Source organism: Lepidochelys kempii, chromosome 2 (genome assembly GCF_965140265.1).
Source record: "Lepidochelys kempii isolate rLepKem1 chromosome 2, rLepKem1.hap2, whole genome shotgun sequence".
In the NCBI taxonomy this organism is placed as follows: domain Eukaryota; kingdom Metazoa; phylum Chordata; order Testudines; family Cheloniidae; genus Lepidochelys; species Lepidochelys kempii.
In genome coordinates, this window is record NC_133257.1 from 269,879,011 (window position 1) to 269,901,475 (window position 22,465).

The 22,465-nt window shown below is 48.7% G+C and overlaps 1 protein-coding gene across 6 annotated transcripts in view; it reads right to left on the reverse strand.

Moving 5' to 3' along the window:
• Positions 1–2,221: 2,221 nt before the first annotated feature.
• LOC140905753 (uncharacterized) overlaps positions 2,222–22,465 on the reverse strand; it is a 162,776-nt gene continuing 142,532 nt past the window's right edge. For all 6 annotated transcript variants that reach the window (XM_073329167.1, XM_073329168.1, XM_073329165.1 and 3 more), the window contains 2 exons: positions 8,489–10,543; positions 2,222–2,879 (listed from right to left, as the gene is read on the reverse strand). In XM_073329167.1, the coding sequence (XP_073185268.1) occupies positions 2,350–2,879; positions 8,489–10,543 (2,585 nt within the window). In that variant the 3' untranslated portion in view covers positions 2,222–2,349. The remainder of the gene's footprint in view (positions 2,880–8,488; positions 10,544–22,465) is intronic.

The following is a 22,465-nucleotide window of genomic DNA, read 5'->3' on the forward strand; positions in this document are numbered from 1 at the left end:
ACTAAGAGGGTGGTGAAACACTGGAATGCGTTACCTAGGGAGGTGGTAGAATCTCCTTCCTTAGAGGTTTTTAAGGTCAGGCTTGACAAAGCCCTGGCTGGGATGATTTAACTGGGAATTGGTCCTGCTTTGAGCAGGGGGTTGGACTAGATGACCTTCTGGGGTCCCTTCCAACCCTGATATTCTATGATTCTATGATCTTTGGCTGGCAGCAGACGGTGCAGAAGGACTGCATGCCATCCACATCTCATGACTGCTCGGCAGAAGATGGTACAATAGGACTGCTAGCCATCCTCATCTCTTGCCTGCCCAGCAGAAGATGATGCAATAGGACTGCTAGCAATCCGTATCGCCTGCCTGCTCACCATAAGATGGTTCAATAAGACTGACTGCAGGACTAAAGAGAATGACCTGATCAAGTCACTCCAAATTTAGTCCCTGCGCCCATGTCTGCCCAGGCGCTCCTGATCGACCTCACACAGGCCACCAGGAGCACCTCGGACATGACGATGACGGCTACCAGTCATACTGTACCGTCTGCTGCCACAAGGCAATGGGTTGCTGCTGCGTAGCAATGCAGTACCGCGTCTGCCAGCACCGAGGAGACATATGGTGACAGTGCGCTGAGCGGGCTCCATGCTTGCCGTGGTATGGCGTCTGCACAGGTAACTCAGGAAAAAAGGCGCGAAACGATTGTCTGCCCTTGCTTTCACGGAGGGAGGGAGGGAACGGGGGCCTGACGATATGTACCCAGAACCACCCGCGACAATGTTTTAGCCCCATCAGGCATTTGGATCTCAACCCAGAATTCCAATGAGCAGCGGAGACTGCGGGAACTGTGGGATAGCTACCCACAGTGCAACGCTCCGGAAGTCGACTCTAGCCTCGGTACTGTGGAAGCGCTCCGCCGAGTTACTGCACTTAATGCACTTAGAGCATTTTCTGTGGGGACACACACACTCGAATATATAAAATCGATTTCTAAAAAAACGACTTCTATAAATTCGACCTAATTTCGTAGTGTAGACATACCCTTACTCATGTCAAGCATTCTTAAACCTTTGGCCGAGTACGGCTAAGCTGAAATCTGACAGGCCTCAGCCTGCAGGCCTTGCATTTCAGCCATGCTGCACTTATATACCTAATGCTACTTATCACTCTTATACTTCTATAATCCTACCATTGAAATCTAGTTAGCATACCTTAATTAGAAGTAACTTAGTATCCGAGTTAATCATTACATCACAACCATAAATGGATAATAAAATGACCTAACTGACTAACTTGCCCCCTCAGACTGTGCAAAGGGCCCATGCTGCGAGTGGAGCAATTGTCCGTGTCTCAGCTAGAAGCCCCCTGATGAGGACGTGGAGACAGTGCAGTGAGCTGCCAGCCTTGTGCCCTGACAGGAAGAGGGGGTGGAGATGCTGGGCGAGAGCCCTGGTTTTACTTCGCCCCTTTCAGACAGTGAGCACCACGGGGGATTCTGGCCAAGACCGGCACAGGGCTCAAAGGGCGGAGCTCCTAGTGCCCATTCTGCAGCTGAGCTTCCAGTCGCAGTGGTTCTTGGCACGGGGATCGCACTGCCAATGGCATTCTAGCACTGCCTGCAGATCCCTCAGCTTTCCACCATCCGCGCCCATGCAAGCTCCAGCCAGAACCATCCCACAGACTCATTCTAAGGGATCCATTTCTGTCACATGTACCGGTGCATTGAGCAGGCTCCGGACAAGGATCCTGCCCTGGGACAGAGACTCTCAGGCCAGGTGGGCACTACAAACTCACATCGGTATAACTACATTGCTCAGGGGTGTGAACCCTCCTAGCGACGCAGTTAACCTAACCCCTGTGTAGACGGAAGAGCATCTCCTGCCAACGTAGCTACCGCCTCTCAGGCAGTGGAGTCACCATGCTGACGGGAGAATCTCTGCCATAGTAACATCTTCACGAAAGCGCTACACCTTTAGACATGTAGACAAGCCCCCACTGACTCCACAAGGAGAAGTACTAAACCCTCACTGCTGCAAACTCATTTCAAGATCTGTGTACTTTGCAAGGTAGCTGACCCTCCCGCGTCTAGCTATTCACAGTGTTATCCATCCTCTATCCCTCTCCAGTCCCCCCGCCAAAGTTCCCCTCTCCCATTCCCTCCTTCCCACTCCCTGGAGGTACTTTTTCTTTCCTCTCCCCACCCCTCTGCCCCCCACCTTTCTCTGACCCTGTTCACGGATATAATCCTACAGAACCATACAGCATGAGAACAAGCAGACTGGGCAGTCACTGCAGGACTGTGAGATGGGTCTAGCCTGCTCTGTATGGTACTGACAGGGCCCCGGGCTACCCTGAGTCTCAGGGATGGATGCTCAGCTGGAATCCTCCACCCCAGACCCAGAAGAAAGGGAAGATTTTCTCCCCATTGAAAGAAGCCTGTGGGAAAGTGAAGATCGGGGCCAGATCATCAGCATAATTAAATGCCACCAACCCCCCTTCATAGTCCAGAGAGACCCGGATCCTGCTGGGTTCTCTACTCAAGGACAGGCGGGTGACAGGCGAGGTTTGAGCCCGATAGTCTCTGGCATTGCCCCATTTCTGCACCACCCAGACCCCATTCTCGGGGGTAAAGCCAACCTCTTCCTTCCTCAGCACAGACTGTCTAGCTACCCCCACAGCCCAGTCTCCGGCTACTCCTCCCTTCACCTTCACCTGCCAGGAATGTTTCCCCGAGGTGAAGCCCTCAGAGCCCACCACACTCAGCAAATAACGAAATCTCTCCGGTTTGTAAGGCAACGTCTGGCTCTCATGTCCCCGGCTCACGGTTCTTCGATCATCAGACAGGACGAGCTCAGGATGTGCCGTGTCTGGATCCAGAGTCACATTCGCTGGGGAGAGACAGAATCAGAGCGTTATCGGCACACATGGGTCAATGACAGAGCGAAAGGATCGGCTGGGCCAGACCTGAGCCTCAGAATCTTCCCCCCTGCACTCACCCACTTCGGAACAATACTGTGTAACATATATGTATGCCAGTCGGTGCTGCTCTCTATACAGCTAACTATCGACACAGAGAGAGAGATAACATGGCAAAAATACTTCACTAACGCAGCGTTAAGATGCCTGGTGAGACCTTGCACCCCTCAAGAAAGTCAGTTCAGCAAAACTGAATCTTGTGAATGCCGGGACATAGCGAGTTCAGGTAAACACCTTCGCAACCTTAACTCTGCCCTCTGGAGCTGGCAATGGCCTCTGGGAATTATCTGCATGCACTGCAGCTGTAATCCCTGTGGTAGGTGCTGCTGTACTGAAGGGTGGAGGAATAAATTGAACCATCTTGGAAGATCTGTGATTGGGATAGGAGGTGATCTGGGTGACTGTGGCCCTCTGCGTGTGTGTGTGTGTCCCCCTCTCTCCCTGGCCCCTGTGTGGGTGATCAAAGGAAAGAGGTGCCTGTCTACCTTGGGAGAACCAGGATGCCTCGTTTCAGTGCTGCGCTGGGCAGGCTGGTGTCCCTCGTGAGGCACAGGGCTCCTCTTGCCATGGGGGGGCTGGGCGATGAGTGTGGAAGGTGAGTTTAATGCAGGGTCAGGGAAAGCAGGGTGTCAGTTGGCATCGTGTGCATTAGGGTGAGCTGACTGTAAAAGGAGTTGCAAGATTTAGCAGCTGTGGTGTTCTTTCTGTGGCGTGGGCTGAGATCGAGCGTAGGGCAGGCGTAGGGAGCTCCTGCTCAGTACAGTGCAAAGGCAGAGCCTGAGTATGTCATGGGTGTACTGAGGCATGGCTTGAGTGGGCAGAGTTAAGGTTGTGTGTTAAGGCATGTCCCTTAGCTCTGTATTTCCTGGTTTTCACAAGTTTGAGTTTTGCTGCACTTGACGTTCTGGAAGGCGCGAGTTATTGCCAGGCAGCCTCAGCTCTGGGCTAATGACGTTTCTGACATTTAATTTCTGAGTTTTTTTAACAAAAGGAGAAATGTTGCTAGTAGGAGAGAGCGGCCATTCTGGCCTTGTAAAGATCATATGCATGCCCTCCCCCCTACCCCATTTATCCACCTCTCCATAACGTCCTCTACCCTTGCTGAACCCCAAATGCTCTCCCCCATCCCCTGCTCCAATCTCGCCCCTCCAAGCAAACATTCATGTGTCCAATTTCCCCCCCACAAAATACTTTGAGGATATTCTGTGACCCAGGGGACTCTTGGTGCCAACTGGCAGAGGGTCCAGGGGTACACGAAGTTTACAGGGATCCCCTGGGACGGGTATTTACATTCTAGTTCACCAAAGAGTGTCACGTAAGTCTCTACAGAAAGCCTGTGTCACGCTGGTCATTGTAATCATTGCGGGATGTGTGTGCGGATAATGTGTAAGGAGAGGGGTGTGTATGTTGGCAATCGTGTCCTTGAAGTTAAAGGCAGATCACCCAGAGGTAGATGCCTGAAGGCAGTTCCACCAGACAGGAGGCAGGAGACACGTATCACCCTGGCTGACTATGGTGAACTGTCTCTCACAATGACAGTGTATTTGCATACGGAGTCAAATGCTAATGAAGAAATTGTGGGGACTTCAGGAGAAGACATTAACAGGAAGAGGTGAACAGCTGGGGTGGGGGAAGGGGGTGGAACCCTGTTTTCAGGTGAAGAACAAAGGACTGGTCTAATATATCTGTGGATACAGACGGATGCCCAGGCATCCTTCATCTGGGAAGACAAGCTGACAAAGGGCTTGGTCTTAGGAAAGGAAGGTCTCGGCCTTCGGGATTGAAACGTGCCGTGAGAAGGTCTTTGGGTGAGCAGGACCTTATTAGACAAGAGGCATCTTGTTAGTTAAGTTGAGGCTCTAGGATGTGTGTGAAGATTTTAGTTGCTATATAACCTTAGTCTCCGGTATTTCTGCTGGCTTCATTTCAGTCTGTGCTCCATGTTAAATACACGTATACATGATTTCTGTATAAACAAATCTAAGCGCCATGTGTTAAGTGGAACTGTGTTCTAAGGTCTAACTAATAGGCTGGTGTGTTCTGGGAACAGTGGGTCTGGTAATTCTGTGAGTGTCCTGATTATCAGGGGCTGGACACGCTGGGGGATGCTCGGAGGACTGGGGGGTTGGAGTGTGGCTATCGCTAACCCGTGTGAGGGACAGTGGAGCCCGCACAAGCTGAACGGGGAGTGCTTGTGTTGCCCTGCAGCTGGTGGTATCAGGGAGCTGACCCATGGCAGGCACAGACAAGACGACCCCATGCTAAGGGCAGGTGGCAGCGAGGTGCCTCACAATCCTGGGCACCCCCGGGAAGCGTTATACATTTCCCAAAATAATAATAATAAATATTTTTTTTTAAAACCAATGGGCAGATTTAGCAACATGCCTTTTGCCTTTGAGCTTTTTCCAGATTTCTGCCCTAGGTGGGCTTGACATTGGCTGGGTGGACTCAGGATCAAAGGCTTGCTTCTTATCCCCTTGAGTTCATCACAGTTTCAGGGTAACTGCTTCTGTATTCACCCTTCACAGTTCTTCCAGGCACCCTCTTAAAGGTTTTGGACTCCCAGCCATCACCTCTCATGGGCAGAGATCCACGTCTCACTCCCGCCTGACTTGGGCTTTTAAGGCTGCACAGCTCCCCGCCTCACCCCGGGATATCCCCAGCAAGCCAGACTGCCTAAACAGGCCAGGGCCTACGCTTTGCTTTCTCTCTGAAGACAACAAGCAGTGTATTGCCCACAGCTATATGTTTCCACACAGCTCCTTCTAAGCAACCACGTTTCTTCTTTTAGATAAAAGCATGACAGAGAATAAATATTAAAACAATAAAGCTCGAAAGCTGACCTGAGATTTCCCTGTCCCCCCAACTCCAATCTACAGCTCTAGAAGGTTTTAGTCCTTCAAACCCCACATCTGGATATTTCCCAGGGTTTGAAGTTTAGATCCAGAACCAGAGCAATGGCTGGGCAGATCAGCCATATCTTTATCCAACTCTGGCCTTTGATCTTCGCCTTCTGTAACAGGTAATCAACAGAAAAAACCCTCCCCTCAGAGTGTAACTTCAAAAGGCTGGATTTTTGCATTGACCAGAGGTAAGTAATTTGCATTAACCTCGCCCTAGGGACTCCCCAGGAAATCCGCTTAATATTTATTGTCCCAAAAGTCCATACTTGTCTGGCACATTTTCAATACAGCCTTTTGAACCGCCATGTCTTACATCCATCACATCTCCTCACTAGAGAGGTTATACACAATCCTGGCCCACAGCAGTACATACAGTTAGTACAATAAGATCTTTCAGTGATATTGCAGGAAATTGCCCTATCTACAGAGCCCAAGGTCAGCTCCCAGACTGCTGCGCTGGGCATCACAACATGGGGAATAGATGGCCAGCCCTCTGTGGAGAAAGAGGTGGTTAGAGACTATTTAGAAAAGCTGGACGTGCACAAGTCCATGGGGCCGGATGAGTTGCATCCGAGAGTGCTAAAGGAATTGGCGGCTGTGATTGCAGAGCCATTGGCCATTATCTTTGAAAACTTGTGGCGAACGGGGGACGTCCCAGATGACTGGAAAAAGGCTAATGTAGTGCCAATCTTTAAAAAAGGGAAGAAGGAGGATCCTGGGAACTACAGGCCAGTCAGCCTCACCTCAGTCCCCGGAAAAATCATGGAGCAGGTCCTCAAAGAATCAATCCTGAAGCACTTACATGAGAGGAAAGTGATCAGGAACAGTCCGCATGGATTCACCAAGGGAAGGTCATGCCTGACTAATCTAATCGCCTTCTATGATGAGATTACTGGTTCTGTGGATGAAGAGAAAGCAGTGGATGTATTGTTTCTTGACTTTAGCAAAACTTTTGACACGGTCTCCCACAGTATTCTTGTCAGCAAGTTAAAGAAGTATGGGCTGGATGAATGCACTGTAAGGTGGGTAGAAAGTTGGCTAGTTTGTCGGGCTCAACGGGTAGTGATCAATGGCTCCATGTCTAGTTGGCAGCCGGTGTCAAGTGGAGTGCCCCAGGGGTCGGTCCTGGGGCCGGTTTTGTTCAAGATCTTCATAAATGATCTGGAGGATGGTGTGGATTGCACTCTCAGCAAATTTGCGGATGATACTAAACTGGGAGGAGTGGTAGATACGCTGGAGGGCAGGGATAGGATACAGAGGGCCCTAGACAAATTGGAGGATTGGGCCAAAAGAAATCTGATGAGGTTCAACAAGGATAAGTGCAGGGTCCTGCACTTAGGACGGAAGAACCCAATGCACAGCTACAGACTAGGGACCGAATGGCTAGGCAGCAGTTCTGCGGAAAAGCACCTAGGGGTGACAGTGGACGAGAAGCTGGATATGAGTCAGCACTGTGCCCTTGTTGCCAAGAAGGCCAATGGCATTTTGGGATGTATAAGTAGGGGCATAGCGAGCAGATCGAGGGACGTGATCGTCCCCCTCTATTCGACATTGGTGAGGCCTCATCTGGAGTACTGTGTCCAGTTTTGGGCCCCACACTGCAAGAAGGATGTGGATAAATTGGAGAGAGTCCAGCGAAGGGCAACAAAAATGATTAGGGGTCTGGAACACATGAGTTATGAGGAGAGGCTGAGGGAACGGGGATTGTTTAGTCTTCAGAAGAGAATGAGGGGGGATTTGATAGCTGCTTTCAACTACCTGAAAGGGGGTTCCAAAGAGGATGGTTCTAGACTATTCTCAGTGGTAGAAGAGGACAGGACAAGGAGTAATGGTCTCAAGTTGCAGTGGGGGAGGTTTAGGTTGGATATTAGGAAAAACTTTTTCACTCGGAGGGTGGTGAAACACTGGAATGCGTTACCTAGGGAGGTGGTAGAATCTCCTTCCTTAGAAGTTTTTAAGGTCAGGCTTGACAAAGCCCTGGCTGGGATGATTTAATTGGGGATTGGTCCTGCTTTGAGCAGGGGGTTGGACTAGATGACCTTCTGGGGTCCCTTCCAACCCTGATATTCTATAATTCTATGATTCTGTCCAGCTACAGTGGAAGCTCTCCACCTCCAGAGTCTCTTGGCTCCTCTGTCCACACATGCTCAGTATGATCCCCTTAGTTCATGAGCAGTACTACCTGTCCAATAATGCTCTGAATGTTGCTCCCTCAAATGATCTCAGATTTGGATCACTGACCCTAGCCAGTGCCCCCTGAGGCACATCAAATTTCAAGGCAATCCATGTAACCATGACAATTTTAGAGCACTTAGAAGAGTGAAGATTTTCACAGGAAGCTGGTTGGTACCTTAACTTGACCAGACCTGGCAGCCCAGTATCATTTGTACAGTCCCCAGCAGATCCCGGTGGTTGGGTTGGGCCCTGTATGCATTACTTCAGTTCAAATATTAAATTGCAAGAAATAGTTTTATTCTGAAGTCACGCCTACATTACACACTTGGGACATCTCAATTTTTCTTCCAAAGATAAATATAGTTTTACCTGAATGAACTACTCCAAAGTCCTGTGTTTGGGGTGGGAAGAAGTATAGAAATGCAAATATATTTAAATATTACCTTTCTTTAGGGTTGAGATGCAAGTCTCTTCGCTTGGGTCACTCACAGCCCCATCCTCACACACAGCCGAAACCCGGAATCTGTAGGGTGTCTCAGGACTCAGTCCATCAATGCTATAGAACTCGGTTCTCTTTTCTGTCCTTCGTTCCAGCCATTTGTCTTTCCCCTCCTGACTTGTATCTCCTGCCTCCTCTTTATATTCCACCTTATACTCCCTTATTCTGACTCCATCTCCAGTGACACTTGGACTCTCCCAGGTGAGGGCGATGGCAGATGAATCTACAATAACTGTTACGGGCTTCCCAGGCGGGCTGGTAAGAGGGAGAGTCTTCACAGGATTACTCACATCGCTGCTCTCGCTGAGCCCTGGTTTGCTCACTGCAGCGTATCGGAACTGGTACTCGGTGTTTGCATGTAGCCCTGTTACTGTGAATGTCTCTTGCGTGTTATTTACATTCACAGCCGTCCAGTTCTCCTGTCCTACAATTCTGTACTCTGCCCGATAGCCGGATATCTCAGCCCTTCCATAGGCTGCTGGGTTAAACTTGAGCTGCACACGGTCATGTTTGATTCCATCAATCAGGGGAGGAAGAGGCTTTGATGGAGGCTCAAAGTTGGTGCTGATCAGCTCTCCCTCCTCATACAGGTAAATGGAAGTGCCTGGATTGTCCTTGTCTGGAACAGAGGACACAATGAACCGAATCTTCCCGTTAGATTTGTTGACACTGACAAAATGTGAAAGGGACTTTGCAGATTTTCGAGCTTTTTTATATATTTCTTTTCCCTCAAACCACACTTTGGATTTTGGTTTCTCAGCGACAGAACTGGCTGCTGCAGGATCATGAGTTTCCTTTATATACTGGGTCTGAAGCCACTGTTTTAAATCTGATAAATATGGCTCCTCTTCATGCAGTGAGGTGAATGTAAAGGAGACGATAAAGTCAAGCTCAGGGTCAAGTACTATTTCATCTAGTTTACTCTGAGAGGACACCACTTTTACATTGCTTAGGATCTTAAGGTAGGAATTCACATAATTCATCTCTTTCTCCTTTGTACCCAGAAATTCACTGAGTCTCTGAGTATTGAACGGTGACTGGTTTTTACATGATAAAATATCCACCAGAGCCCCTTCCTCTTTTCCACCTCCACGGATTAACGGTAAGAGTCCTGCTAGCTGTTTCTGGAAAGTCTGTCTGTGTTGCTTACACAGATCTCTGAACTGCTGGATTTTCAGCTTGATTTCGGGGAAGCTTGTGGCAATCGGACTCTTCACCATGTCATTGCATTGCATGTTTACTTCTGCCAGTTCCTCCATAGCAGTCTGAGCATCAGAAATCAGTGTTAAGCTGATCTCACGCACCAGCTGAGCAGCTCTGGAATCCAGCTTGGTCAGCGGGTACAGCCAGACTCTCACTGGTACGGCCTTTTCCCCGCTGTCACCCAGCAGCTTGGGGAGGGTGGAGTATATTTGCATGGCATCTTGGAAATTAGTTGGATTTCTCTCAAGAGCAAAATCACCATGGAACTTGCAGTTAAATTTTGCAGCATTTAATTTTTCCTTTTCATCCATTTTGACAGCTCCTTCCCCTTCTATGGAAAACATGGGTATCTTTTTAATTGCAATCTGCAGCTTTCCCTCTATCTCACGTACATTCTCAGAAGAAGAAACTTCCCGATCAAACACGAAGAAAGCCTGAGCCCCGTACAGCACAGCCGTGACTACATGGGTGGCCGTGCCTTGGTCAAATACAGCAGGATAAGAGACATTCTCTGTTCCTAAATGGTTCATAGTTAGTTGCTCAAACTTTGTTGTGGCAGAGTACTGGAGAGTAACTCTGGCCTGTTGTTTGGATTTTTTGGTGTCATTTAAGTATTTGGCAGATCCACTTACTTCAACCAGCCCCCCCAGGAAACTGGCCTTCAGCGAGGCTGTGACATCGAGGGCACTGGCCTTGTCTTCAATGGTGTCGGATGCGATGATCTCAAATTCAGTCTTGGGTTGTGGTTTTGTGTTTACATCCTTGCGAAGCTGTTCCAGGCCCCACAGCGTGATCCCTGAAATAGTAGAGACAGACACATGGTAACGTAACTGATAGATGCACAGGACACAGAGTGTATCCATGTTTTAATTGTGTCTCGTTTCTGAGATTGAAAAATAACCAGTGACGGACATCACATAAACTGACCTGGTAACATACAAACGTGCCAAGTCAAGGCTGAACTCCACCCCTAACAACCTTCCCTTGCCCCCGGCTTCTTAGAGGACTTTGGAAGATGTGATCTTTTCTGATTTTTTTTTTTAATAAATCCCCCTTCAGAATGACTGAGTTCACTCCCCCCTCAGGAGTACACTGTCCCAGGTAGCAAGTGCTATAGTTATGATTGAAATGTCACTTCCATTAGAAACATCTGGTTTCTTTGATTTAAGAAGCTAGGAATTGCCATGGTTGACCTGATCCGTGATCCATCTAGCCCAGTATTCTGTCTCTGAGAGTAGCCAGCACCAGATCCTTCACAGGAAGAGGCAAGAAACCCTACTATATTGTTGGAAAATCTGCCCTCGTGGAGGTCTCATTGATCTCTAATAGTTGGAGATTGGCTTAAATCTTAAGTATAAGGTTTTATATCCCTTTCTAAACTTTCTTTTCATTGTTATAATCCCCGTATTCTTGTTACCCATATAAACTTCCAGTCCCTCTCAATGTCTAATCCTGGCCTCAGGACATGGAGGTGAGACGAAGGCAGCTGGGAGATGAAGGGAGTTAGCCGGCTGAGTTTGCCAGTGAAGGCAGGCAGGGAGGTAGGGTTTTTCTTTAACTTGAAGGCACTGCACAAGGAAGAACGTGCAATGCTGCACTGCCAACACCACTGCTCGCTCTTCATCTGCCTGCACCTGTGGGGCCCTGGCCAGACGGACATCCTGACTGGAGGCTTCTACCCAGATCCTCATCTTCACTTGCAGGGAATGCAGCCTGCATGTCCCTGCTGAAAACAGCCAGGAAGGGGGAACCAGCTGGTGTGAGAGGTGTCTGTTGGTGGAGTCCCTCAGGTAGCCAGTAAGAGAGCTGCGGGAGGAGGTGGCTCATCTGTGTAGCATCCAGGAGCGTGAGGACTTCATCACCAGGATGGACGTGGAGACATCCGGGATGGAGGACGCTAGCTGACTAGGGATGACGACAGAGGCACCAGAAGAGGAAGAAGACCCGGATGCTCTGCAGAAAGGAGACTGGCTGCTGGCCACCTTAGACAGCAGGCTGTGCTCCACTCCCCACCCCGGCCCGCCATCCATCGAGGTCACGAACTGGCACGCTGTACTGGCCACAGGAGGAGAGGAGCAGACTCCAGTGGCTGAGGAAGAGGAGTCACCTGCTCCCAAGACTGGGAGGCTCACGGCCACCACACCCACCAGGAGGGGACGTAGGGTGGTAGTGGTCAGAGCTCCCTGCAGAGAGGGATGGAAGCCTCCATCTGCTGAGCTGACCTGACGTCCCAGGAGGTGTGCTGCCTGCCTGGAGCCCTCACCCCAGGTGTTCTGGAAAGGTTGCCAAGGCTCGTCCAACCATCTGGCTGCTGCCGCACACTACGCATCTACGTGGGCACTAATGATACTGCCAGCCTGACCCTGCGCAGTGACTCCTGGGCTCTGGGAGTGAGGGTGAAGGAGTCACGGGCGCATGTTGTGTTCTTGTCCATCCTCCTGGTTGAGGTTAAGGGCCCGGGCAGGGACGCACACATCCTGGAGATGATGCATGGCTGTGCGGGTGGTGTCAAATGGTGGACTTTGGGTTCCTAAGTCACGGGAGGCTGTTTCAGGAAGGAAATCTGCTGGGAAGAGATGGAGTACACCTGACCAAGAAGCGGGGGAGCATCTTCGAGCACTGACTTGCCAACCTAGTGAGGAGGGCTTTAAATTAGGATCAAAGGGGCAGGTGACAAAAGATGACAGGTAAGTATCAAAAAAGTGACCTTCACAGAGGGCTAGATGTTGCTGGGGTGAGTGGGAGGTGGAATGGAAAATTTACATTCGGGTCATAGGAGCAACAAGCGGGATAACAGAGGGGCAATCTGCTAAATATCTTGTCTATACAAAAAGGCAAGTTGTATGGGGAATAGACAGGAAGAGCTGGAAGTCTTAGTACATAAGCTAATTTAGTATTTAATTGGCATCACTGAGATTTGGTTCGATAAATCTCATGACTAGAATATTGGTGCATAGCATGTTCAGGATGGAAAGGTAAGCAAAAAAGGGAGGCGGGGTTGTACTATACATCAAGAGTATAGACACTTATGCTGTGGTCCAGGAGGTAAGAGGCTGACCCAGTTAAAATTCTATGGGTACAGATAAAAGTGGTCAGGGGAAAACAGGGGTGATGTTATGGTAGGGGTCTTCTATAGACCATCAAATCCGGAGGAAGAGACGCATGAGGCATTTCTAGAGCAAATAACAGAAATATCCGTACCACAAGACCTGGTAGTAATAGGGGACTTCAACTACCCAGACATCTGTTGTAAAAGTAATCCCACAAAACACAAAGTGTCCAGTAAGTTCTTGGAATGTGTTAGGGACAACTTCTTGTTTGAGAAGATGGAGGAAGTAACAAGGGGGCAGCCATTTTAGACTTGATTCTGACTAAAAGGGAGGAAATTGGTTGCAAATCTGAAAGTAAAAGGCAATTTGGGTGACAGTGTTCATAAAATGATAGATTTTATTATTTTAAGGAAAGGGAAGAGTGAAAAGAGAGAATAAGACAATGGACTTCAAAGGAATAAACAGACTTCATTAGACTCAGAGAACTCTTCAGTAACGTTCCTGGGAAGAAAATCTAAGGAAAAAGAGGAGTTCAGGAGAGCTGACAGTTCGTAAAAGAGACGGTATTAAAGGCACAGCTGCAAACTATTCTGATTTGAAGGTAAGATAAGAAAAATAGCAGGAGGACAATATGGCTTCATCAGGAGCTCTTCAGTAACCTGAAAATCAAAAAGAAACCCTACAAAAAGTGGGAACATGGATGAATTGCTAAGGAGGAGTACAAAAGAATAGTATAAGCAGACAGGGACTAACTCAGAAAGGCTAAGGGACAACATGAGTTACACCTAGCAAGGGACATAAAAGGCCGTAAGAAGAGGGTTTGTAAAAATATATTAGGAGCAAAAGAAAGACGATGAAAAGTGTAGGTCCACTATTTAGTGTGGAAGGAAAGCTAATGACATCAAGAACACAGAAGTGTTTAATGCCTACTTTGTTTCAATCTTCTCTAAAACAGTAAATTGTGACCAGGTGCTTAATACAATTAGAATTAATAATAAGGGGGAAGGCACACAACACAGAATAGCAAATGAACAGCTTAAAGAATATTTAGATCATTAGATGTATTCAAGTCAGCAGGGCTTGACTAAATTCACCTTAAGGAACTAGCTGAAGCAGATCTTGGATCTGTTAGTGATTATCTTTGAGAACTCATGGAGGATGGGTACGGTCCCAGAGGACAGGAGAAAAGCAAATATGGTACCTATCTTTAAAAAGGGAAACAAAGAGGACCTGGGGAATTATAGAACAGTCAGCCTACCTTCAACCCTGGAAAGATACTGGAACAAGCTATTAAACAATCAGTTTGTAAGCACCTAGAAGATAACAGGGTAATAAGTAATAGCCAACATGGATTTGTCAGGAACCAATCATGCCAAACCAACCGAACTGCCTTCTTTGACAGGGTTGCTGGCCTAGTGTTTAGGGGGAGAAGCAGGAGACATGATAGATCTTGATTTTAATACGGATTTTGACACAGTCCCACGTGACATTCCCATAAGAAACTAGAGAAATGCGGTATCGATGAAATTGCTATAAGGTAGGTGGGTAACTCGATGAAAGGCTGTGCTCAGAGAGTAGTTATCAATGGTTTGCTGTCAAACTAGGAGGATGTAGGTAGTGGGGTCCTGCAGGAGTCTGTCCTGAGTCTGGTGCTAATCAGTATTTTGATCCATGACTTGGATAATGGGGTGGAGAGCACACTGATACAATTACCAGATGACACCAAGCTGCAAGCACTTTGCAGGACAGGATTAAAATTCAAAATGACCTTGTTGATTTCAGATCAATTCTCCAGTTTATAAAGATGAAATTCAACAAAGACAAATGCAAAGTACTACACTTAGGAGGGAAAAATCAAATGCACAAATACAAGACGGGGAATACTGGCTAGGCAGTAGTACTGCAAAAAGAGAACTGGGGTTATAGTGGATCACAAAGTGATAGGAGCCCACAATGGGATCCAGTTATGCAAAAGGCTAATGCCATTCTGGGGTGTGTTAACAGGAGTAAGACACGGGATGTAGTTGTCCCGCTCTTGACAAAGCCCTGGCTGGGATGATTTAACTGGGAATTGGTCCTGCTTTGAGCAGGGGGTTGGACTAGATGACCTTCTGGGGTCCCTTCCAACCCTGATATTCTATGATTCTATGATTCTATGATTCTTCTCGGCACTGGTGAGGCTTCTGCTGGAGTATTGTGTCCAGTTTTGGGTGTCACACTTCAGTAAAGATGTGGACAAATTGGAGAGTCCAGAGGAGAGCAACAAAAATGATAAATGGTTTAGAAAACATGACCTTTGAGGATAGGTTAAAAAAACAGGTATGTTTAGTCTTAAGAAAAGCAGACTGAGAGGGAACCTGATAACAGTCTTCAAATATGTTAAGGGCTGTTATAAAGATGACAGTGATCAATTGTTCTCCACATCTGCTGAAGGGAGGACAAAAAGTAATTGGCTTAATCTGCAGCAAGGGAGATTTAAGTTAGATAATAGGAAAACTTTCTAACTATGGGAGTAGTGAAGCTCTGGAACAGGCTTCCAAGGGAGGTTGTGGAATCCCCGTCACTGGAGGTTTTGAAGAACAAGTTAGACAAACACCTGTCAAAGGTGGTCAAGGTGCACTTATTCCTGCCTCAGCACAGGTAGCTGGACTAGATGACCTCTCAAAGATCCGTCCAGCCCTACATTTCTGTGATTCAGTGATATCTAGGGGCAGAGAGTTCGTCATGCTAATCACGTTGCTTTAAAATGTATGTCCTTTTGTTGTTTAAATTAGGTGTATTTTAATTTCATAGTGTCCCCTTGTTCTTGTACTATGAAAGAGTAAATAGCTCGTGCGTATTTACCTTCTCTAACCCATTCATTCTTCTGTATCCCTGTAGCAATTTCCCCTTATTCTTCTCTCCATATGAAATATTTTGTTTTGTCAATCTCTCTTCCTGTGAAATTCTCCCCAGGCCTCTAGTTATTCTCATCATCACTGTCCAAACCCCCCCGGTTTCTGTTATATCCTCTTTGTGATGGGATGGCCAGCACTGAACACACATTGCAGGGGAGGGTGGCCCATTGATTTATATGTAAGCAGGGTTTGAATGAGCTCTCCCCTGCCAGCTAGCTGGGGAGGGGGAAAGGCTTCAGGACAAGACTGTATTCACATGAACACACCCCCTCTGCCAAGGTATCCAGCAGACAGAGCTGTGTTGCCAAAGTGATCAGCTCTGGCTGGTGTTGGGTTAGAAATCACTTTGTATTGAATGAGCATAAGCTTTCGTGAGCTACAGCTCACTTCTATAGCTCACGAAAGCTCATGCTCATATAAATTGGTTAGTCTCTAAGGTGCCACAAGTCCTCCTTTTCTTTTTGCGAATACAGACTAACACGGCTGCTACTCTGAACTTGTATTGAATGCAGGGGTAATGAAATGTTGTTATCCTGATTGTAGGAGTAAAGGGCAGCAGATCTGTGCTTAGCCTGTCCTGTTTGAGGGGGTCACCCTCAACTGAACTGAATTGGCTAAGCAGGAGTTTCGGATGCCAGAGCCCTGTGAAAGTAAGAAGGGGTGGGGGGCAGGTGTCCCTGCTGGGAAGTGTGGGTTCTGCCTAAGAATCATAGGCATGGTTTAACTAGCCCCTTGCTACTGTTTAAAGATAGAGCTAATTAGCACTCTCGAAGTGAGCTGTTGCACCTCTGAAGTCTGGGTCCTCACTGACCAAGGACAGCCACTGTGAGTGGGGTGGGGTGGGGTGGGGGAGAAGGGACAGACCCGTTGAAGGAACTTTTGGTTGTAGAACTCAAGAACCTGAGGCAAAAGACCCTGCCCAGCGCACTCTGGGGTGGGGGGTTGCTCACGGTTTTAGGGTTATGAATCCTGCTTGCAGCGTGATCCCAACTTAATGTCCGGTGACTTCCCTCCTTTCATTCAAAGTTTCTTTTTTGCACTCAGGCTCTGTGCGTGGGAGGGGGGTAGGACAGCCTCTTCGAGGCGCCCAGGGGTGTGTGTAATTGTCCCGGGTTATTGGGTGGGAGCTTGTACCGGTTCTGTGTTGTACTGATTTAACTGGGGATTGGTCCTCCTTCGAGCAGGGGGTTGGACTAGATGACCTTCTGGGGTCCCTTCCAACCCTGATATTCTATGATTCTATGATTCTAAGGGAACCCCTGGATATTGAATCCGGCCCTGGTTGCTGTCAATGTCCCCTGGCAGAAGGGTTACCTGTATAATGCCATTGGAATAGCTCTGATGGCATTTTCCATCCCGTTCCTCAGGCACCCGAGCACCCTGTTCACGGCTTGGCCTGCCACTGGACACAGAGTGGGTGTTTTCACTGAGCTGTCCACAGCGATGCCAGGCCTTTTCCGGGAGCGGGGGACAGTTCATATGGGTCACAGTGATGTGTGTGAATAGCTGAAGTTTTTCCTTCTAATGGGTCCCCTCATGCCCTGAAGATCTGTGTGTAGAGAGGACCCTTCTCACCAGGACCTCACCTGTCCCATGTGGAAATGGGGGGATGAGCCAGCTCGGGGGCACTGTCCCCCTTTCCTAGGCCGACTGCCATGCGGGTGGGGCTGCAGAGATATCGCAGTGGCAGGGGAGTGGATGGAAAGTTTCTCCTTTCTCCTAGTGCAGCCAGTGCTGTAAGGAGGGTCAGCAGGACAGTACCCGGGCAGGTTTGGATGCCCTTTGTTTTTTCCCCAACTCAAATCCCAAACCCAAATATTCCTAAAAGAAACAGGTGCCAAATGCTTCTTTTTTCTGAAACGCTAAGTTGGGCCCCGGGCTCCCCCCGGGTGACAATTACCTGGGATGAGGGAGTCCTTGCGGCAGTCGTACAGCATCCCCAGCTGGAAAGGGCGGCCCAGAGCCGGCATCGCAATGGTGTCATCTGATCCGGCCATTGTTACACACCCAGATGCTCTCTCCTCTGTCTGACCTGCAAGAAAGAACTGGGGTTACACTTAAGTTTCTGGGAAGCAGATTTAGAATCGAGTCACTGGCTTCAGTCTTCAAAGCTTTTTCCGAACGTTGCCTTGGTTTTAAAAGAATGATGGATCTTCTAGTCTCCACAGGGGACAGGAGAGGAAGAAAGTCACTCAGAGATTTACCTCTCCCTTTTCTCGCCTCAGATTATGAATTCTAAATTTTACATTTCAAAGTAATTGTTCCTTTTAGGAAGAATGGGAAATAGTTATAATTTGATGCAATTTAGAGAGATGTAAGCCACAAAGCAAAACAACTGTTGTATTTTGCTGCTCTCATGTAAGATCCCAGACGTATTGAAAGAACGCTGTGACATGCCAGCAAGCTGGATGTCCTGATAGGGGGCTAAATTGCAGCCAGGGAGCCATAAATACCTGCTGCCCAATGGTTAAGAAGAGAGGCGACAGCTCTTACTTAACGCAAGCCAGAGTATGCCTATGAAGCAGGGGTGAGCAAACTATGGCCCGCAGGTCGAGCCGTTTTAAGCTGGCCCATGAGCTCCCGCTGGGGAGCAGGGTCTGGGGCTTGCTCCGCTCTGGCGCTCCAGCTGGGGTGCCGGGTTGGGGGCTGCTCGAGCTGGGGCGTCGGGGGCCGCACCACACGACTCTCAGAAGCGGCCGCGTGGCCCTGCTTCAATGGTCGGGGGCTGCTCCACACATATGAGCCAGAGAAGGGACACCCCCCTCCCGCACCCCAACCCCAATTTTGTGTGCATTCATGGCTCGCCATACAATTTGTATTCCCCGATGTGGCCCTCAGGCCAAAAAGTTTGCCCACCCCTACTTTAAAGTCTAAATAAAATCGTACACCTTGCAGGCCTTGCACCGTGGAATAGAGCAGGAACATCTGCCAATAGATATAGCATAAGGAAATCTCCCTCTCCGAGACCATTCCCAGAGGAGCGTTAAAGGGAACGGCTCCATTTCATGTCTCTTACCTATACTTACAGAACCGCAAGCCACCCACCAACTGTCTTCCTGTTACACGTTTACCCCAGAATCCATCACACCAGCCTCCTCTTGATATGTGCCCTACAGAGGGTTGTTTTAAAGTTTAATCTCAGCGAATGTATGAACTCAGGCCTTGTCCACATGGGGGTATGTTGGCACTGAGTTGACGCACACTAGTAGCTGCGCACTACGTAAGCCATACTCCTAGCATGCGCACGGGACAGCTGTGCCCTCTTTCCAAAATGCCGTACCCCACAATTGTAGCTGAGAGATTTCAAACGATTTAGTTTCAGAGTAACAGCCGTGTTACTCTGTATTCGCAAAAAGAAAAGGAGTACTTGTGGCACCTTAGAGACTAACCAATTTATTTGAGCATGAGCTTTCGTGAGCTACAGCTCACTTCATCGGATGCATACCGTGGAAACTGCCAATTTCCACGGTATGCATCCGATGAAGTGAGCTGTAGCTCACGAAAGCTCATGCTCAAATAAATTGGTTAGTCTCTAAGGTGCCACAAGAACTCCTTTTCTTTTTGCAAATGATTTAGGAAATTATTTGCCTAGTATTAGGAATTGTCACTGATTTATACTTAGCAGTATGAAAATGTGATTGTTAGCTTATATATGAGTAAGTCTGTGAGTCTTTCATGGAGGTCCTGGAAGTCACAGAGTCCATGACTTTCCAGGACCTCCATGACTTCTGCAGCTGCAGCGGCTGGTGTAGCTGACCCTAGGGCTGCCCCAGCACCTGGGTGACCCCGGGGCCAGCCACTCTGGCCACTGCTTCGGCGGCCCCAGACAACTGATCCCGGGCCCTGCCACGGAGCAGCAGTCCAGGAGCAGCAGCGGTGGGGCCCCGGGTTCCCCCCCCGCCTGGAGGAGCAGCAGCGGCAGTGGGGCTACTGGCCGCCACCCCCCCAGGAGCAGCAGTGACTGTCGGAGCACCCCCCCCAGCAGAGCCTCCCCTGGAGCACCCCTCCTCCCCCAGCACCTAAGATTTAGTGAGGGGCATTTTTAGTAAAGTCATGGACAGATCATTGGCCGTGACTTTTTTTTATTGCCCTTGACCAGTCTGTGGCCTTTACTAAAAATACCCATGACTAAATCATAGCCTTATATATGAGCATTCAGAGAAGTATAATTAGTTGGTATTATTAAGCTGTGGTTTGTTTCGGGAACAATAGAACATAGGACTGGAAGGAACCTCCTGGGTTGAGTCCAGTCCTCTGATACCGTAGGCAGCCCCGTCATATCGTCCCGTTCCTAAACTTACCAAACTCCTTCTTAAAACTAGTCCGTCTGCCCCCACTATTCCTATTGGACGTCTGTTCCACAGCCTCAACCTCACTTCCACTTCGTTTCGGGGGGCTGTTCATAGCGCTGATTTTGACAAATAAATCTCTGTTTTATTCTGGGTCCCGGTTCCCTCAGGGATGCTCCTCTGGTTGAGGTCTATCCTGACAGGTGTCATCAGCTGAGACTGATGAAGTTAAGCACCCCCCCTCCCCACCTATGTGCAAAAACCTGTTGGTATCACAGCAATTTTCAAGGCAGTTGAGTGTGCAGGGGGATTTTAGACTGCTACACAGGAGGAGAGTTTCAACCTTGACTGTCGTGGAGCTACTGCCCCACTAAAATCTAGGTTCAAATGCTGCCCCCTTTGCCATGTGTCACGGGGTCCAGACACCCCAAGGGCAGAACAGGGGGTCCGAACCCCTAAGAACAAGCAATGGATTCAAAGGATTGTGTACAATGCTATTGTGTATAATAATGTTGAGTGAGCTCTTTTCTGAAAGCCTGTGATGTTCTCTACTCACTGATCACTGTGCGAGATGGATCCAGACTGTGGTTAGGGATTTATGTATCGTGTATGTAGAGTCTGGAGCTGGTTCCTAAAGCTTCATCTCCCGCTCCCAGTAGGGTGGTGGCCAGCCAGGAAGGGAGGAGCTGCCTCCCCAGCCAGACAAGACTAACCCCCAGCACCTCGCATTGTACAACCCAGGAGAGACAAATGATGGGTCTCTAGTGTGCAAACAATGTGGAGTGTGTCCCAAAGTGAACTGAGAACTGGGGGGCTGGCTTCAGGCCTTTGGGGTGAGGAACCAGAGTGGAAAAGTCCCCAGGTCTGGTAGTGAAGAACTCGGGGTAGGCGGATTTGGGGATGCTTGGGACTGGAAGGGCTGGTGGGGTCACCCTGCAGGGATAACGAGGCTGCTGGAAGCCAGGGTGAGACCTTTATGCCTGTGGGCTGGATGCTGGTGCCAGGGCTCCGAGCCAGAGCCACACAGGATTAAGGGACCCACGGTCACAGGCAGATGGTGACAGACCGCCTGACTGCTCTGGGGGATCCCCAGAATGTCACACCGCGATATCAGAATGTTTCACATCCAGGCTCGTGCTGTGTCTTGTCACTATTCCCTGTATAACATCAATACAGATTAACCCTCTCTTTGCCACCCTCTCAGCTGCAGCCCGTGGCCAGACTCATCCCACACTGGCACGGCGGCTGGTGCAGGGGGGTGGCTCGTACGCTCAGGGGTGCCTTAACTTGTGCCCTGCCTCAGTGATTCCTCTGGGCCATTGCAGAGATGTAAGAATGCCCCTGCCATGTCTCCTCCAGCCCCTGGCGCACCCCAGAACACCCCGATACCCCTCTGTGCTGGGGTCTTGGAGAGGGGGCCTAGGGGCTCTCTGAGGTGGGGGTTGTCATAAATATAAAGGGAAGGGTAAACCCCTTTAAAATCCCTCCTGGCCAGAGGAAAAATCCTCTCACCTGTAAAGGGTTAAGAAGCTAAAGGTAACCTCGCTGGCACCTGACCAAAATGACCAATGAGGAGACAAGATACTTTCAAAAGCTGGGAGGAGGGAGAGAAACAAAGGGTCTGTGTCTGTGGGTAGGCTGCTTTGGCCGGGGATAGACCAGGAATGGAGTCTTAGAACTTTTAGTAAGTAATCTAGCTAGGTACGTGTTAGATTATGATTTCTTTAAATGGCTGAGAAAAGAATTGTGCTTAATAGAATAACTATTTCTGTCTGTGTATCTTTTTTGTAACTTAAGGTTTTGCCTAGAGGGATTCTCTATGTTTTGAATCTAATTACCCTGTAAGGTATCTATCATCCTGATTTTACAGAGGTGATTCCTTTACTTCTATTTCCTTCTATTTCTATTAAAAGTCTTCTTGTAAGAAAACTGAATGCTTTTTCATTGTTCTCAGATCCAAGGGTTTGGGTCTGTGGTCACCTAAGCAAATTGGTGAGGATTTTTACCAAACCTTTCTCAGGAAGTGGGGTGCAAGGGTTGGGAGGATTTTGGGGGGAAAGACGTGTCCAAACTATGTTTCCCAGTAAACCCAGTTAGAGTTTGGTGCTGGCAGTGGATATTCCAAGGACAAAGGATAAAATTAATTTGTACCTTGGGGAAGTTTTAACCTAAGCTGGTAAAAGTAAGCTTAGGAGGTTTTCATGCAGGTCCCCACATCTGTACCCTAGAGTTCAGAGTGGGGGAGGAAGCTTGACAGGGGTATTATCCAAGGGGCTGTATCAATATCTTCTACTGTATCAAAATCTCCAGCTTCCCTGCTTTCACCTCATTCCCCTCCTGTCTATCACAAATGCTGCTGCTAAAGTCACTCCCTCTCCAAGCGCATTCTGTCCTCCTCACTTCCCCTCACTGACTTCTGGCCTGTTACCACGTTCAATCCAAATTCTGTGGGCCTGAGCCCCATTGCCCTGCACCTTGTCAC